The 19,634-nt window shown below is 30.1% G+C and overlaps 1 protein-coding gene across 6 annotated transcripts in view; it reads right to left on the bottom strand.

The window, feature by feature from the left end:
• Positions 1 to 3,902: 3,902 nt before the first annotated feature.
• The window catches only part of LOC126818904 (furin-1), a 102,964-nt gene continuing 87,232 nt past the window's right edge, over positions 3,903 to 19,634 (bottom strand). For 3 of the 6 annotated variants that reach the window (XM_050546552.2, XM_050546554.2, XM_050546556.2), the window contains 3 exons: positions 17,902 to 18,033; positions 10,908 to 10,922; positions 3,903 to 7,494 (listed from right to left, as the gene is read on the bottom strand). In XM_050546552.2, coding sequence (XP_050402509.1) covers positions 6,968 to 7,494; positions 10,908 to 10,922; positions 17,902 to 18,033 — 674 coding nt within the window. In that variant the 3' untranslated portion in view covers positions 3,903 to 6,967. Of the gene's footprint in view, positions 7,495 to 10,907; positions 10,923 to 11,972; positions 18,034 to 19,634 lie in introns of those variants that run through there. The other 3 variants (XM_050546553.2, XM_050546557.2, XM_050546558.2) reach the window with 2 other exon arrangements.

The raw sequence follows: 19,634 nt of genomic DNA, 5'->3' as shown, positions 1-19,634 counted from the left end.
GGCGAATTAGTTTTCTTCACAAATTTGGTCTTAGCATTTTAGAAATATTATGCATAACATCCATCAACAAAAATATGACAGCCTTCAAATAAGGTGTTTTTATCGTTGTTAAATAATTGTAGATCTGTTATTGTTTTTAAATTGAAATAGCAACGAAATGGGCGTTTTCTTTTTAAACCCACTGACGACGCAGTGCATTTTTATATTTTCTTAAAAAGAGTAACCACACCTCGAGGTCCAATACTAGACCTTTGATTTTGGGTTAATAACGCAATTGTCGATTCGCTTCATAGGCGAATGAGTCGGGGGGGGGGGGGGGGGAGACGGGTAAAGTGAAAACAAGAATTATTATTTCATCTAGTTGGCAAAATAAAGTGCCCAATATTTAATAAAACACCAATTTCACCTTTCTTTTAATTGAATACCACAATTTTGTACTGAATTGACTATGGATTAAAAGATGTTGTTTGGAGCCACACTACTTTGTGCGCCAGTTTTCGGGCAACGATATTTATGAATGCAATAAATATTTAAATGGTATAGAGCTTAATTGTCCCACCACTATAGTATAATTTGAAATGAAAAATCAGATCAACCCTATTGAATACTTTAATTTGACGTAAATCAAAGCGTCAGGTGGTAGCTGGAAGGATTTATTTTATATATATTAAATCTTTCTGGGCAGAGTTTGTTTAAAAACGGTTATTTTACACAATCGAAAATTGGCTTTTTATTAGCAGATATAAAGACAGGCATGGGGTTTTATGTCCACTGGGCAACTTGACAAGATTGCCTTATTACAATGTTTTTATAGAATATAAACTAGATTTAAAGTAGCAGATTGGAAAATTTAGAGAAAACAAACGTTTTGCTAGAAGAACCGGACAGTAAACGGGGAAAATCGATAGAGATCATCCTCTTATTGTCCAATTAATGCTTCCTATGAAGGTAAAATTGTAGCCTCTACCAACCAAGTTCACAGGGCTTTTGGACAAGGGGATAACTCCCCAGAAAATATAAGACAAAAAACTGTTGCATTTATTGATGTAATTCTACAATCAGTGCCAAACACATATCGTGGCTCAGATATCCAGATCTGCTATAAATTGACTGGAGCATTTTCAATACAAATTCACAAATTTGGTCTTGGCATTTTGGAATTGGACGAAGAACAGATGGGTGTTGTTGTTTTGAGAAACATGGTAAATAAAGTGATAGTCAAACATTGTTCAAGCAATTGTGGCTTATTTTTAATTTCTACAGAGGCAGATGGAATAATGTTTACTTAATACTATATCATAGAAATTGTTTATTCTAAATTTACAGTATAACATTTTGAATTGTGTGTATTCTCATTTGTAATTTTGTATATTTATGCCGTGTATTATAAAATATGTATTTGTTGTGTATATAGAGAATGTGTATTTCGTATTTACTGTATATTTATAATGAACTTTGTGTATTAAAGAATTTTAAGGAAAATTACTGCTCTAAAAAGGTGTGCCCAAATTTATCAGTAATCCAAATATAATCAAGTTGGTATATCAAACCTTTGAAACATCTCTGATTGTTTGGCGAACATGGGAGAATAATGATTTTTTGTTGTTTAACCAATATGGAAAAATGAATCGTAGTTGCAGAATTGTTGAACAGATTATGTAAACTGTAATTAATTAAAACTTTTAAGTCTTGCTAAATAATATTATCATGTCAGATACTGTATCGTGTCATATTTTATAATATGCGTAACATCCATCAACAAAAATATGACAGCCTTCAAATTAGGTGCTTTTATGTGGTTTAATCGTTGTTAAATTGTAGATCTGTTATTGTTTTTAAATTGGAATAGCAACAATGACTACCCACAGATGACGCAGTGCATTTTTATATTTTCTTATAAAGAGTAACCACGCCTCCAGGTACAATACTAGAACTTGGGTTAAGATAGGTTGCCAGGCAACGAAACATACGCCCACAGCAGCTAAATCGTCCGGGGAGTCAACAAGAGTTGTCGCATATTTTTACTTTTTTCGGTAATTAAACATTTATAATACATTAAAATCTGATAAAGAGTAACAACTAATTAAGTAATTATCAGAAAACCATTAGAATTTGTTTGGTTTTTATAAAGTTCTGCACCATGCTAATGTTTAGTATAGAAAACTTTTAACATCATGGATTTGGTTGTTCAAGTCATAAAAATTCATTGAAAATCAAGACCCTAAACTCTGTGTATCAATCTGAAGTCAATCGGATGATAACTTAGCCTCTAGAGCGTCAGAAGTTTTTTCAAAGTGATCAAGGGCCATAACTCTGGCAGTACTTATCAGAAATTGCCGAAAATCAATAGGCTTCTTCGTCTCTTGACATTAAACACTGTGTATAAATTTAAAGTCAATCGGATATTAACTTTAGCCTCTAGAGCGTCCACAAGATTTTTTGAAGTGATCAAGGGCCATAACTCTGACAGTAATTATTGGAAATCGCTGAAAATCAATAGGCTTCTTCGTCTCATGGCCTTAAACACTGTATATAAATTTAAAGTCAACCGGATATTAACTTTAGCCTCTAGAGCGTCCACAAGATTTTTTGAAATGATCAAGGGCCATAACTCTGGCAGTAATTATCGGAAATCGCTGAAAATCAATAGGCTTCTTCGTCTCATGACCTTAAACACTGTGTATAAATTTAAAGTCAATCGGATATTAACTTTAGCCTTTAGAGCGTCCACAAGCAATTGTGGACGCCGGACCGACGGACGGACGGACGGGGGTGACAATATACGACCACATTTCAATTAAGCGTATTAAAAACGAAATTGTCGCTTCGCTTCATAGGCGAACGAGTCGGGGGGAGGGGGCAGACGGGTCAAGTGAAAACAAGAATTATTATTTCATCTGGTTGGCAAAATAAAGTGCCCAATATCTAATAAAACACTAATTTCACCTTTCTTTTAATTGAATACCACAATTTTGTACTGAACTGACTATGGATTAAAAGATTTTGTTCTGCGCCACACTACTTTGTGTGCCAGTTTTCGGGCAACGATATATGAATGCAACGCCAACAGTCTGATTGGATGGTTGGAATTCAAATCGACATAGAGTGGGATTCCGGTTGCGAAACGATTGGAAACTTTGAAGTTATTGCTATTCCAGTCCCCATGGCGATTGATTGGGATTCAGGTCAGCCACCTGTAGGCTATATTGGACCACATCGAAGTTTCTGAATGCACGGGCTGGAATAGCGGGAAAATGTGATTGCAGCAGTTTTTCAAGCATTTCAGGTTCTAACAATCATCAAGCCGATACACCTATGACTCGATTGGATTTTACAAAATAATTTACTTTGTGGGGAAGGACAATAAATTCTATTGAAATTTCTATAGACAACCCTTTATCTTCTAAAATAAATATTTAAATGGAATAGAGCTTTTCCCACCACTATAGTATAATTTGAATTGAAAAATCAGATCAACCCTATTGAATACTTTACTTTGACGTAATTCAAAGCGTCAGATGGTAGCTGGAAGGATTTATTTTATATAATCTTTCTGGGCACAGTTTGTTTAAAAACAGTTATTTTACACAATCGAAAATTGGCTTTTTATTAGCAGATATAAAGACAGGCATGGGGTTTAATGTCCACTGGACAACTTGACAAGATTGCCTTATTACAATGTTTTTAATGTTTTTATAGAATTTAAAGTAGCAGATTGGAAAATTTAGAGAAAACAAACGTTTTGCTAGAAGAACTGGACAGTAAACGGGGGAAAATCAATAGAGATCATCCTCTTATTGTCCCATTATCGCTTCCCATGAAGGTAAAATTGTAGCCTCTATTAACCAAGTTCACAAGGGTTTTGGACAAGGGGATAACTCCCTAGAAAATATAAGACAAAAAACTGTTGTTGCATTTATTATATATTTCTACAACATAAAACATAAAGATTCACATATTGCAATCATTTCATTGTCTTTATAAAACTAAAGATTGGTAAATAAAAACTTTCATTTACATTTCTGTATAATGAATACCTGAATATACATATACAATTATAACTGTAAGACTAGTTAGTGAAGAAAGATTAAAAGGCCAAACCATTTCTCAAGCTGCCTAAAGTCTTAAATGTCATATCACAAATTCTACAAATAAGACAGACGTACACTGGTAATATGACATTTATAAATGTAACAAACTGTAATTTTTTTTTAGACAAGGGTAAACGAAGTTAATTTTAGAGAAGTTATTAGGCTTGTTCTGATTTACAACATATTTTATGCACCTGGAGTATTAAAAAAGACATTTTAGATTTTTCCACATAAAAATGGACATTTTGTTGGTAAATTAATTACATATGTTCAAACAGAAAAAAAAAAAAAAAGTAAGCCTAATGGCAGATTTACAAATCATTTGTTTCAGTACATAAATTACATGTTGTCATATAAAAATCCGAAAAGTAGATCTAATCGCAGATTTTCAAATACCAATTTCAAATTTTTTGGGTTGTTTTCATCCTACACTACAAATGTACAAATCTTTCTTATATAAGGTAATAATATTAATAATAATAATAATATGCATTGTTATTTTTAAATTCATTTTTTTTGCAGACTATTTTCTTTTTTAAAAAAAAATTACAATAATTTTCTCAATTTTAAAACAAAATATATTTAACAAAATTAATATCTACAAACTACAAATTAGTGCAACAGACCTGTAAGTTACTTAATTAAAACTTTGGATACAGCTATTTTGGTTATAAAAAAAACCCTATAAATAAATAATATTAACACATTCATATCGACCATAGACACATTAAAACACATATATTGTTATATGTAAATTAATAGAAATATTATCTCAGCAGTTAAATATAACAGTCAAATTTTCAGGAAACAATGCCCTTTACTGATATGGAACTCTGATAAAACATTATACAATTATAAACAAATATCTTTCGAAAATGTTTTAAAATTACAAAGAATTTTTGACAAAAAAAACAGGCAGGAAATTAACCATTTAAAAGGATATGAAAGATCTTCCATAACTAAATTTCACCCATAAACAGAAATTTCGATTAAATTTTTATATCTCATACACTTGAACAACTTTTCAGAGATTAGTGTTCATAGTGATTATCAATAAAGAATATATTTTGTTTAAGTTTCCTGTTTAAAACACATTTCATAACTTTATTAAGAAACACAATCCATTTTCACAAGACAATTGAAAAACAAATGGATCACTTCTTAAGTTTATTAATCAACTAAAAAAGGCATAAAAAAAAATCAACCTTTTTCTCATTTCATTTACATATACAAAATTGTCCAAAAACAATCACTCATTCAGCAATAGAAAATCATTTTGTTGCACAAACTGTGATATATATATATAGCAAATATACAAACAATACATAAAGTGACTACATCTATACACAATGGTACATTATCTACATCCATAATTCTATAACTCTTTCTATAATTCATATAGATTATATATTTATAATATATTACACATATTGCATAGTGGGTGCACTGGATAATCGACAATTCTGTTGGGACCAATATTTCCAATCAATTTCATAAAGAGAACTAAACCCTCGTTCAGTCCGACAGAGATTAAGATGGAGATTAAAATAAAAGCAGCGGTCACAGCCTGTTGTTTACATGGTAACCAATTACAATACCGGTAGTCATTATATATACAACATTCAGAGAACCCACTGAATTGTTAATTTTCATTACACATATAATTTGACTGCTGATGGGTATAGTGTATATATATATATATATACAACATTAATATAATTAAATATCAAGCAAGAGCCAATGATGATGAAAATGTTTGTCAAGCAATCAATAACGTGTAATCGGTCTTTAGAATTTTCTGCAGGAATCAAGTGCACCCATTATGCTAACTATTTACCGTATGATAATCAACATTTGCTAATTAAGCCACTTTATCCTTTAAAGACCTGAATGTAGAACCACAGTCTAGCAAACTGATGGCATTCATTAAATTATAAATTATATAATTCTAGCCATTTTATATCATTATTTTATTTAGTTATTAACATAGAAGATACTATGATCAATCTATAACAGTTATAACTCCATATATCATAATAACAATGGCAATATGTATGTAGCTGGCAGCATTAAACAGGGAGATATAAAGCCGATCTCAGCAGATACAGAAAAATGTCTCAAGATATATAACAATCACGAAGATGTAGTATTGAGGGGAAACATTTAAGTGCAATTTCAAAGAAATGGCACTTTTGGGTATATATCATATGAAACAATAAACAACCATCTTTGTACATGAATGTTTTAATTATCAATCATAACTAACAAACAGCTTTATCAAAGATTTAAAGATTGCTAATCTACCATTTGCTCCGATTTTTGTTGTTTCTATGAAAGCATATTTCTTACTACACAGCATGATTTAAAAATAAAATAACATCATTTTTACTCATTCAAAATGACCAACCTCAACCAGTGGTTTCATTTATATATCTACCAATTTTTTCATTCTTTAGAAATATCTTTGGCAAAATATCTTATATAAAATGAAATATTGAAACTGTTTAAGAAACAGACTGATGCAGGTGTTCATTGAAAATTAATTGTTTCTTGACCAGGAAGTTATTTTGGTTGGTTGGTCTTCTGCCCATAGTGGCAATTTAGCTGCTAGGACAATAATGTCTATATCGCATGATCAATTGAATTAGCGTTACACAGTGCTGGGAGGATCATTATTTTATGTAAAACAAATCAAATAAATTATGTCACTTAAGGCTAAACAAGGATTGATGTATAATATACAGTTATAAATAAAATGGTTGGCTTGGATGAGAAAAGCAAATTGAATCAAATATTCTGACTCCATGTTTTGTATGTACAAATGTGCTATAGAATGAATTGCATCAATATAGTTTTTATTTGTACAAAAACAATAATTAGACTCTTTCTTGACTATCTGTACTGGCTGTCCTAGCACTACCTGATTCACTTAGACTTTCAGGATCATCCGCACAATTCCTTGACACCCCATTATAATGACCTTTTGCCAAGTCCGGCACATAAAACCTTTTAGCACTCCAACACAATTTCCTATGATCTCTTACTTGAAGCAGTCCAAATAATACACAAAATAGTAAAATAGCTCCAATACATAATATAATTGCCCATGCTAAATGCTTCATCACATCTGGATCGAGGAAATCCCAGATCATTTTCTTCGTGCAGAAGTCATTCTTACGTTCATACCCTTCACTACATTGAAAGCACTCTTCCATACGAGCCCCTCGACATGTAAGGCAAGAGGAGTGACAGGGAGCACATATACCCTGAGTTCGCACTAATGGTCTAGTATAGTTTGCTTGAATAGGAGACACTAATTGCACAGCTTCGACACTGCCGAAATAATGTTCGGGACAATGTGCCACACACCCATCTCCCAGCTTGAAATAACCAGGCTTACATTCTGGAAATAGAACACAAAACTCTATAAGATTATATTCATTTTGGGATGCACATTAAGAAACATCTTAATTAATATAGGAATAGATTTTAGAAATAGGTGCAAAGAAAAAAAAAACGTAAAAATTGAAAGCGAGTAGAAAGGTTTAGATAAGAAAATAAAACATAGTTAACTAGTTATGTGTTTAAAGATTGTTTACCATTTTCAAATAAAAACTTGGTAAAGATGAAAATAAACTGAGTGCAAGGAAGTACGACATTCAAGTAAGCTAATATTAATTTTCTTTCCAAGGACAGAATTTGTACCTAAACCTTTCTTACATATTTGAAACATTACAGTTTATGTAAACAAGCAGTACATAAAAATAGGCGCTGAATTAAATAGAAAAATGTTATCTAAAACATAAAATATTACCAAGAAATTAACAAACTAAAGATAGAACAAGAATAGTCATGTTAATTTATCATGTGTTTTCTCATTTTACCAATATTTAACCTCAGGGATAATTTTTTTTTCTCCCTTATTTAGACATGACCGAAGGGCTTATTATTGCAGACATTATTGTTTGGGTACTAATTATTATTTGTACTTGTAAATATTCTCTATTATGTTATTCATGAGATAAATAAATATACATTTCTACAGGCTAATAAATTGGTCTGTCAAGAGCATCTTTAATTAAGATGAATTGAACAAATCATACAAATTACTCTTTACAATCCAATTTTTAAAAACTATTACTTGAGATTTTGAAAAAGTTTTGAAGTTTTCAAATAAAAAAAAAAACAACGTCTACTACTTATACAATAAATTTGTCAACTTATTAAAAGTTACCGTAAATTCTCAACTCAACAATTGACCCAATCTTATAAGGTTCATGTTAAATCGACTTGAAAAATGATTATTTTTTGGTGGAGCAAGTAGGATCCATTTAATGTTACTGGTACTAGAGTTTAGTAAAGTTCTATAATGATTCAATACTTGCTCCACAACAGGCTAAAGTTTTAACAATAATAAGATTATTGGGGCTGGATTATTTCAAGCAGGGCTATGGGTGGTAGATGCACATGCGTCTGTAGTGTTATTGTTTGAAACAGATTCTGTTCCATTATCGTGCATCTGTATACATTTTACAATTGTTTAAATCTAATTAGTTTTGTTAAAATATTGCCATTTGCAATATCAAAATCATAACATTCTGAAAAATAACTATAATTCAATGCATAGCAAAATAACATTTATCATTTCATTAAAAAAAAAGAACAAGACTATGTTATAGACATGAATATTGATATTTACATAGATGATGCATAAAAGTAAGACAATCTGTACTGAATTAATTTTGACATGTTTATGTGATAAAACTCTGAATAATGAATAACATAAATTTACTGTTCCATGTATTATACAACTTTTAAATATCATTCTCAGTAATATTTAGGAAAAATAACCTTTAAGGTTTTAGAAACTTTGAACTCAAGACATTTGTACTCTCTATTATGAACTTTTTACAAAACACTTAGAAATGACATTTGGCCATAATGAAGCGTTATAGAAATCAATTATTCTTATTACAAGAAAAGCTTTGGTGAATTTTGTACCAAACTGAAACATCTAATTTGGCACAGTTTAGAAATTTCAGCAGGCGGCAATGCTAAATCTGTCTAGCTGAACAAGAGATCAATTATTTTGTTCGTCTTTTCATTGATTCAATGAACTAGATTGGCAACCTAAGAATGTCATCTTAGCACTAAAGTAAGGCATTAATCGAAGATGTTCTTGGCGTGATTTACAGGCAATATGGTTCAATACAATTTTGTCTCATTTCGCAATCAGGTCATATTTTATGGATTGTTTATGACTTTCTAATTAAATGAGAATGATCTCTTGATTTGGGCCAAAGTGTTATTTCAATTAGTGATAAGGGAATTTCATTTAATCAGCATATGAAAAACAGGTATTAATTCAATAGATACCTTCATTTTGTCACCTAAATAAAAAATATTTTTTCCTTTTTTAAAATTGAGAGAATTCTTTGATTTTGATCAAAAATAAATTATCTATATCATTTGATGTTATATGTTAATTTGTATTGAGGTATCATAATCAGAGCTCGTTCAAAATTGAATGTCCTTAAATGAATTCAATGTTAAGCTAAAACTAGTTGTGGGTTCCACTGTCAACACAGAATCCGAAAATGAAACTAAAACTTTGCAAAAGTGTTTTAACATGATTAGTAAACATTGTACTGTTAAAGAAACAGTCCCAGATTGATCAATATGAAGAAATAGCCAAATAACTTGTCTGAAAATTTCAGCTAAAAAATGACTAATTTTGCAGAGGTTATTATCATTTAAGTGATTCTGTAGTACAACTCCATGAATGAGGTGACAATTGCAATAATATCCTATCACTATAAAAACATGGGAATTATGTTCCAGTAAACATCTATTGAGACAACTGTGGATAGTGTGGAATTTGTGGACTTATCACCAACATTATGGAAATTGAAGGTTGTACAGAATTAATCTTATTGTTCACTGATATATATCTGAGACTGCACCATTAAACAAATCTAAATGTAAAAAGCAAATTGAAGAAAGTTCTCCAATTTGATATCTTATTAAAATGAAACACATAAATATCATACTATTTCTAAAATTATATCAATCATTAAATTGAATATATTTCAGTTTAAACAGTACAATCAAAACATCATCTTAACATTTCTTATAACAAATTTCTTCAATTTTTAATTTGCATGAAATGACACATTAGAGTTATCGATTTATCCATTACTCTCTGGTTCTTATTGAAAGTTTGAGAAGTACACTGCTACTGACAGAAGTTAATCACTTGGCGTAACTTCATATAAATCACAGTAGAAAACGGAAGCAATTAGAAGGCTGTTCACATTTTTACTAAACAAGTACATGGGTCAATGGATCAAATTCCACTTCATCAGATCAATAGAATATTCACACATCACAGGCAAACTTAAATTGTTAAGATTATCCAGTTCTGGATTTAATTCATATAAATACAAATAAATGCAATGATGGTAAAATACAATAAATACCGTAATACATGAAATTATGTGAAAATAATCTGAAAATTGCAAAGAAATAGAATTATGTCACAACAACTGCACACAGGTTTAATATGAACTTTGTCCTTGAGAGTCCTATAGATTTGAACTTTGTCTTATATTAGAAATCACCATATACCGGTAAGTAGCCTGCAATAATTTCATGTTTTACAGTACACAGAATACAATTCATGTTTCTTCAACCATATATAAATCCTCATGCACAATTCTATAGAGATTTCATTCCAGTTATTATGTTAGTATGAGGGATTTAGGGGTATCTACAAACCAATACCGTCAGTCGGATGTGTCAGATGCAGTAACTCACCTGTTGGTGGCCATTCTACAATACATACAAACCTAATCTGTAATACATCCTTATCAACATATTCACATTGTTCAATTTTTTTTTTTAATTAAAAGGGATAAAGTATTTTTGCAATCTTACTCCAAACAGTAGTTTACATGGGCACATAGCTCAATGTATTTATCTCTCTTGTCGTTCAGCTAATATATTCACAGGAAAACTTTTCTTGAGATAATTTGTTATTCCTCAAACCAAATTAATTATCAGTCTAATTAAATTTAGACTGATCATTTGTTTACTTTAATGTCATTAGCATTGAAATTACAGAATGTAAACACAAAAAGATAAGTTGCCAGGGAATGAAACATACACTCTCAGCAGCTAAGTTGTCCAAGCAGCCCATGAGGCAAAATCTTTAGACTATAATACCTTAGGCGTGTTGACAAGATTTTATGACATAATCAAGGGCAATAACTTTATAATCAGAATTATCAGAAATTTGATAAATTATACTAATTTAAATAATGCATGTATGTTCCAATCTGATTAGATGATAACTTTTGTTGGTGTGTTCAGAATTAACGGAAATTTAATAAGATTTTAAAAAGTGAAACAAGGGACATAACTCTAGTAATTAATGGTTCAACAACTTACAAAAATTTAAAATGATTGGATGATAAATGTGGTCTGAGGAGTGATCACAAGAAATTATCAACGACGGACCAAAGGTGGTGACGAGAGTATCCTCCAACATTTCCATGTGGGCATATAAAAACAAAATAAACAGAACAAATTAAATATCTAATTTAATTAGATTGATTAATTATGGTATTCAAATCCCTAATAAACATCCTTCAGTTAACTTTTAGCTGATCTTTATATCAATGAATAACTGGTAATCAGTGATAAAATGGTCTTGCATAAGACAAATCAGGGTTTCTTAACACATCCCACTTAAAAAGCCCACTTCCCAGCTCCAAGTTTGCAGTACACATATGCATCCAGCTGCTGCACAACCATTTCTGTTGATACTTGCTCATATCCATAATTGAATGAAACTTTCAACAAATTGAATGACTTTGTTACTTGTATTATTCAAATGTTTTATTTTCATTTTCAGTGAATTTTAAATAATGAATTAAGAAATGATACAATGATAAAATTCTGATTGAACTGATTGGATGAATTGGATATAATTAAAAGATATACATTTTAACCCATAGAATATTAACAAATTAACAGTTGATAATTAATAGTTAAATGTATTTAAACAAATATCATTTCTCACGTGAAATTTAACAAAATTCAACATGTAAATTTGAAACTTAACATTAAGAATACACTGTTAAGAGTTCTAACAAACTAAATCTTTTAACAGACAGGACCATAGATCTAAGATGCTTTTTGGAGGGTTTTTTTTTGTCTTCTTTAAAAAAGAACTCAAAATATCATAACTCACAAGTACTTTTTGGCTTCCTGCCCAATTGAATTGCGGTCTGAACTGTTACTAAGCATCAAACAGAAGGTTAATCAAATATGCATGTTCGAATTTTGGTGATTGTTTGATACAATGAAGGTGTTTTCCAAATTTTATTGGTATTGCTTTTCAAATTAGATTATAGTACACTAATTAAATATTCGTAGCTGTCATTAATGTTTGTACTTTGAAGATATAATAAAAATCCAAGCACTAGAAGTAAAGTTATTATGTTTCAAAGATCTGATAGAAGAATGCAAGCACCAATCTAACAACCCACACCTTTATCGATAAGAAGCCATTTTCAGATAGCCTAAGTGTAAACATTAAAGATGTATTATGTATGAGCTAAATCTGCCTTATGCAGGTCTTTTTTCTGGCTTCAAATGTTATAAAAAATTTTTAAGACATTTATTCATATGTACAGCCGATAACTTTCTAGATCATCAGATAGCTGAGATATTAAATGGATTAGATAATGTCTGCCATATATTCGTTAAACGTTAAAATGGACAATCAAGACTTTGTTTAGTATCGCAGTAACTGTACTTGAAAATCAAGACTATTAAGGCTACATCTTGTCAAAACTTCAAACATTCATAACTTTGCTCAGAATAAAGTAATTTGACTGAAATTTTTCAATTTATCATTATTTCATCATCTATTTTTGAATGAGTGTAGCGAGATCGGCCAACTCATTATCTAAATCTTAAATAATGCATCTACAGCATACTATTTTATCCTGTTTAAGCTAAATGTTTACACTACAAACAATTTGAGAATGTTAAACATACATTATGCAAGAGCTAAATCTGCCTATTGTAGGTCTTTCTTTAGGCCTGAAATGTTATATAAACTATTAATTAGACATTAATTAACGTATCCAGACCATAATCAACTCTCGATGTCAATGCTAGCCTGCGATATTTGTTGGATTATGATCCGATTTGCTGCATAACTTTCCTTCTCGATTTAACGATTAAATGGATAATCGAGACTATGATTTTTGTAGTACCGACTTTAGTAATGATGATCGAGGCTATGCAGAACTTTTGATCGCTTATTTCTCGGTTCATAGTGGATCAATTTGACTGAAATTTTCAGCAAATTGCCTTTACGTTGCCTAGTTTTTAACTATTATAGTGTGAACTGCCAACTTGTTGTCTAATATTCCATAATGTATCTTTAAATAATTTTTAGCATTGTTTTATGATCCTGTCTATTAAGTATCTAACAGAATGACTAGCTTATAATAAACATATTTAAATCTATAACTATTGCACTTTTAATTAACATATCAAGACAAACCTAAACTTTCATGTCATAACCAATACTTAATGTTTGTGGTTAAAGCTGTTTTCTAATTTATATGTGGGAGGGACAACTATTTTAACTATGTAATTAACGATTAACAGTAAATAAAGTGATCAACAAGTAGGTGACTGCTTTAGCGGAAATAGAATTTCAAACATATTGGATGGTACTAGAAATTGAAGTACAAGCAAGCCCTTTGATCTTCATACTAAAATAAAGGAGTGTCTATATCTCATATTAGTAATCAGATAATGACTATTTTTGGCGTGGGGAATTTATTTTTCAATTTAAAAACTGAGATAGTAACATTTCAATGTCTAGTCGAGATTCTAAAGTTAATAACGACATCCTTCCTTTTAGATAACTAGCAAGGTTTAAACAGGTTTGAATTTGTCACCTGGTTGCAACTGGGTCAACAATTCTAATTAATTGTACTTATCATACAAACCATCTTTGAGATGAATTAGCAATACTGAACAAATAGGGGTTTGGTGGCCATGTGATCTACTGTGTACAGCTTAGTCCCTCATTGAGTGAAGTATTGTGGTTTCGATCTTGACGAGAAATAGGGTCTTCTGCCTAACTTCAATGAATACCCCTTATTTCTAGTTTCCTTCCACTGTAAAAATCCCTTTTGCATAAGAGAATTAAGGAAATAAAACTATACAATGTTAATCCCTAGCATCACCTAGGGTGTGTAGTCAATGCTACAGTCAGCTAAATGTGAGAAATAAATCTCCAACCACTAATTGATTACGGTTCACATAGCTCAGATAAACTCATTAAATTATTTCCAATCAGCAATTAATTTCCACAAAGTACTCTTCATTAATTTAATAGGAACGTGAAAGTTTTAAGTTTGTCTTTATTCAAAGAGACTAAGGGAAAGCTCAAAACTAGTTTTCACATGTATTTTATATGTACATATTCAACACAACCTTTTTAATCTTTAATTATAAAATATATACAAAGTCTTAATGATATGATGTTGAATGAATTATGCATGTATGTTTAAAGGACAAAACACTATTACTCAATATTCAATAACTGGTTACCGGCATAATCTTTTAGAGGCATTTAGTAACTCGGTAGAGCAAAAAACTATAACACATACTTATGGAAAAACAGCTACTTATTTATTTGGGCGGCGTTTCGAAGAGTTATCTCTCAAGGTTATCAAGCTAATACGGGGTTACCAGCATGTAGAATAAAATAATAGGTAATTTAAAACAATATCTTTTTCACATTTTATTTATTGAAAAATTGTGTTAAAACAGAGTAGAATGAAACTAGTTCCATTATCTCTATACTGTAGTGCTATATTTGCGCAGTATCACATGATTAATGATTCCTATTGATTTTAAAATGGGAAAAGGCATAGTTGTTGTTCATAGGTTTAATAGGTTTTGAAATAGCACCCAATATTATTTGAAAATGGTGGGATATGAAATAACTTAGTTATATAATGTCAATATCTAAGTTATATTGACTTGAATATGAATATGCTTTACAATCAATTATAGAAATATTTTCAGGATAAAAACTGGATTTCATTTAAGATTTTGTATAATTCCATCTGGAAGCACTTTAAATTAAAATATGTTCATAAATTTGGCACAACACAATATGGATAAAAAATCAAACATTAAATAAAATCATGTTATATTGTCGATGAAAATGAGGTGGGGAATAAATAAATGATAATAAAAATAGCATTATATAAGCCATATATAAATGAAAATGTATGTGTTTATTATTATGAGTTTAATATCATTTTAGGAAGAGATTTCTTGTATATATACAGAGAAGTTACATTAATCAGCTAGAGTTAGAGTATATGTTGATATTATGTTAATTTATTTACACTTTTACCAGTAATAAGAACATCTTCTAGGTTTTTGATCACATATGTGTTCACAAGCCCTTAGAATGATTGATACCCAAAACAAAGAGGTGCAATCAAGACTCTGAATTATGTACAGTGTATATTTTAAAATTTGATAGTATATATGTATATGAGGGACTAACTCATTTTGATACGAGACCATATAGAATGATATAGATATATATATTTACATATACCATTCATATATTTCTGAGGTATATCATATATTACATTATATCATTATTAAACTTAAACAACAATGAATAACAATAAATTACCACACACTTTCCCAATATTTACAAAACGCTACAATTTCTCCAAAATATGAGAACATTTATGAAAACAAACATTTATCACATTTTAACATTGAAATTAATAATATATAGAAAACTGTACATTTTATCTATCATATTTCATTTATCTTATGCTAACTCATTTCTTGTATTTACTTACATGAATGCTGTCAAGAACGGGCTAATATCAGTTCTAAGTCATAAACTTATTAGGCTTATTGTTCATTATTAACCCATTGAATTAAGAGTCAGATTTCTTTTGAATATTCACTACACCTTCCTGGTTAGATAATATTTGTTTGTTATAATTATGGGAATCCTGTGAAATTGCCATTTTCATATGAAGCTGCCAAAACAAACTTAAATGTGGTCCCATACTACATTTTCCATTTCTTAATAAATTAACATGAACTTTTTATTTTAGAAACAGATGAAATAATAATAAATTAAATATGACCAGAAATATAACCAAAGAATTTAGAAATCAAAAAGGAAATATAAACATATTTTGCATAGAAAGGTGCTTCTAAAGTTGATATTTCCAGGATGGAACCATTATAGCTAAGTTTTTGATTCAGTATCTGATGCTTTTTTTTACTCTACATAGCAATATTGCATGATCTTCAGGTCATTACTAGCATGATAATTGTATGCTGTGGTTCAATCCTAGAATATTTTGTAGTTGTTGAGGAAAAATGGAACAAAATGTTCTTCAACTTGCCAGATAATGAACTTTTCAACTACCAGTACAGATAATTAAGCATGCCATTCAAAATATTTGTTGTCATGGCAATTTTACATGTAAAAGCAATGTTTTGACAACAAAGACCTATATTTTTAAGATATCCGTCCATTCACCAAATCCTTCCAAGTTGTATATATGTAAGTTTATAGTAACTTGAGAATCTTTAGAATTTTGTTTTCTGTTGGCAAATTACCAGCATACTAACCTTTGTTTTAAAGTATAGCATTTAAAAATGGTCTGCATTTTTTTTTCAAAAAGAGCCAACAATTACAATGGCTTATTAAATATTCAACTTGTCTGCATCATATAGGAGAGTCATATTCTGGCAAATCATTATGATTTAAGATGAAAGAAAGAGACATCTAATAAATGACAAAAGCTTGATCAGTGTAATAGTAAAACCATTATAGATAACTTTCAGAACTTTTCATGGCTATCATTTTATCATCATTAGGGTATGGAACTTCATCCAGTTTATTTATATGACATTAGAGCCTATCAAGGACTAGGCATGACTGTAAACTAGCAAGTCTGGCAAGATTATCAGATATTGGAAGACATTTATTCTTTTTTTTTTTATCTAAATTTACTTTTAAAAAGAAGAATGCATGTATTTGTAAAAAAATATCATTTTAATCCAGAATATGTTCTTGTACTGGCCAATGAAAATAATCAATTCCTTACTTAGAAATAATTAATAATCCACAGATATTTGATCATGTTTATCAAAACTGATTGCTATCATATTTAAACCTACACTGATTTACTATTGCATTCAGTTAAAGGTCAATTTATTGCCCTCAATGACATTTCTGATTGTACATATAGATTCATTGCTTTCTCTGCAGACATTTAACTAGAAGTATCTAAACACGAATATCTATGCTGTGAAGGAAATGTAATCGTGACAGTTCTGTTCTGGAAAATTGCATTGAATGACCCTTTTCTCATCAAAACTTTCCAAAAGCAATACATTTTTGTCTTCAAATCAATAAAATCTACAGAAGAAATTCTTTTCTCAAGATGAAAGCAATTTTTACAAATAACACAGTGCTATTTTTATCCAAAAGCAGCTTCCTATCTTGTGTATGTGTTATTTTCAAGTAGATTAAAACTCAATTGGCATTTGCAATTAATTGGCTAGTGTGATCCATGCAGATTAAAACAAAACCCGGTAAAATCTATACCCCTGCCCTAGCCCTAACATAACACAAGGTCACCCTGCTATAACAAAGTGTGTGGAATGTGCTGTAAAATTCTGCCAAAAAGTTCTGCTAAAACAATAGGAAAGAGCAACAGACCTATACAAATGCCATTGGACTTGACACCACGACATGTGAAGGCAGTGCCAACATTTACTGGAGGTGTGTTATTGTCCTTGATTGGGTGGGTACCAGTTCCAATCACCACTAATGTCCATTCTTTTAACTCGGCTGAAAAGAGAGAAAACAATTATATAATCTTCAGTCAAACATCATATAGATATGTGGTTATTTTAATAAACAAATCAATCAGTATATATTAAAAGTTTGTATTAAAATTAAGCTGTGTGACAAAGAATAAATTAAAATTTAGTAATCTTTGGAAAAGCTATGAAAGAAAAAAAGATTTATCTCCATTACATTGTTTTACAAATTACTTCATGTCTGATCTGGACAATTTCAAGATATTTATTTACAATTGACTATACACTTTATGATGACTATATGACATGACTTATTTGGGCAAAGCATGACAGATAAATCAAGAGCTCTACTAAAATACTGAATATAACTGAAACTACAAGGGATCATGCATACTAAACTCTTCATCATAACAACATAACATGCTGAAATCTCACAAACTAACTTAATTACACAAAAACATTGGAATTCTTTCACTTCTCTATTTCAAATTTAATGATTTCTTTAGTGACCTAGTAAATAACAATATACAATCACATTTCTTGTGGACATATAAAAATTGAAACCTGTAGCAGGTACAGTGTAACACTGACAGACAATAAATGTATAATTTATGCAGGATGTTATAAATGTTTCAGTTATCGTCCTTCTGATTTACAGCAACTATCATTGTGAGAGGCAATCACAACAACAACTTTAAAGAGGCATTAAAGCTGTTTGCTTTAGCTCTAACTTTATGTGGCAATACCTATGTTGGGTATATGAAAACATGGCTGTCTTCAACTTAAAATAAAAGTCTGTCAAGCAATTGCTGTCAATTATACTTGTTTTCAAGGATTTTACTGAATACTTATTTAAAAAGCTGTATTCTAAGTAGGTCAGTGTCTGAATTTTTAATAGTTGAATATTCTGAATATGATACTATGTAAAATTCATTACATTTTTGAAGATGCCTGGAAATGCCTCTTTTAGAGAAAAATGTCTGTATTATAGCTGTAGTCTGTTTCAAAATGCCTCAGTTCAATGTTCTGTCAGTAAAGTATTACGTATATAATTACAATACACAAGGCCAATATTATGCATCAATATCCTTATACAACTGGATTCTATACAACTTCTATTCAAAACATTTTAAAGGGATTAAATGTCAGATAAAAAATAAATTAGAAAATACATGTTTGCTATTCTATTGCATTGGTACAGTTCAACAGGATATAAAATATGATTTTACATCATATAAATTTTTATGAATTGAAAAAACCTATAAACATGGAACGAGAAAAAGAAAGTAGAGATTTGATTTGGCCTTTGAAACTATAATTAAGAAAGACTATACTTTATTATCACATCTCAACACCTGTACGAAATTTCAGTGCAAGCCATGAAATGTGGAATCCAAAAGTTCTTCTCAGTTTAGTCATGATTTCAACCTAGGACATTACCCACATGGCACCTTGATGGAGTTGTCAGTGAATGTCACAAGAAAGCCATCTAGCACAAGAGTTAAAGTCAGTTTACCAACTCATAAGGTATCAAAAAGATTATAATAAATCATATTAAAACATAACTAAACATGTAATAGTAACCATATTTATAGAGAAAAATCGTTGATATTTGGGACCTAATTGACA

The sequence above is a fragment of the Patella vulgata genome, chromosome 4 (genome assembly GCF_932274485.2).
Source record: "Patella vulgata chromosome 4, xgPatVulg1.2, whole genome shotgun sequence".
Taxonomy (NCBI): domain Eukaryota; kingdom Metazoa; phylum Mollusca; class Gastropoda; family Patellidae; genus Patella; species Patella vulgata.
Note: the sequence above shows the minus strand (reverse complement) of the source record. Positions and strands in the feature narration are given on the sequence as shown.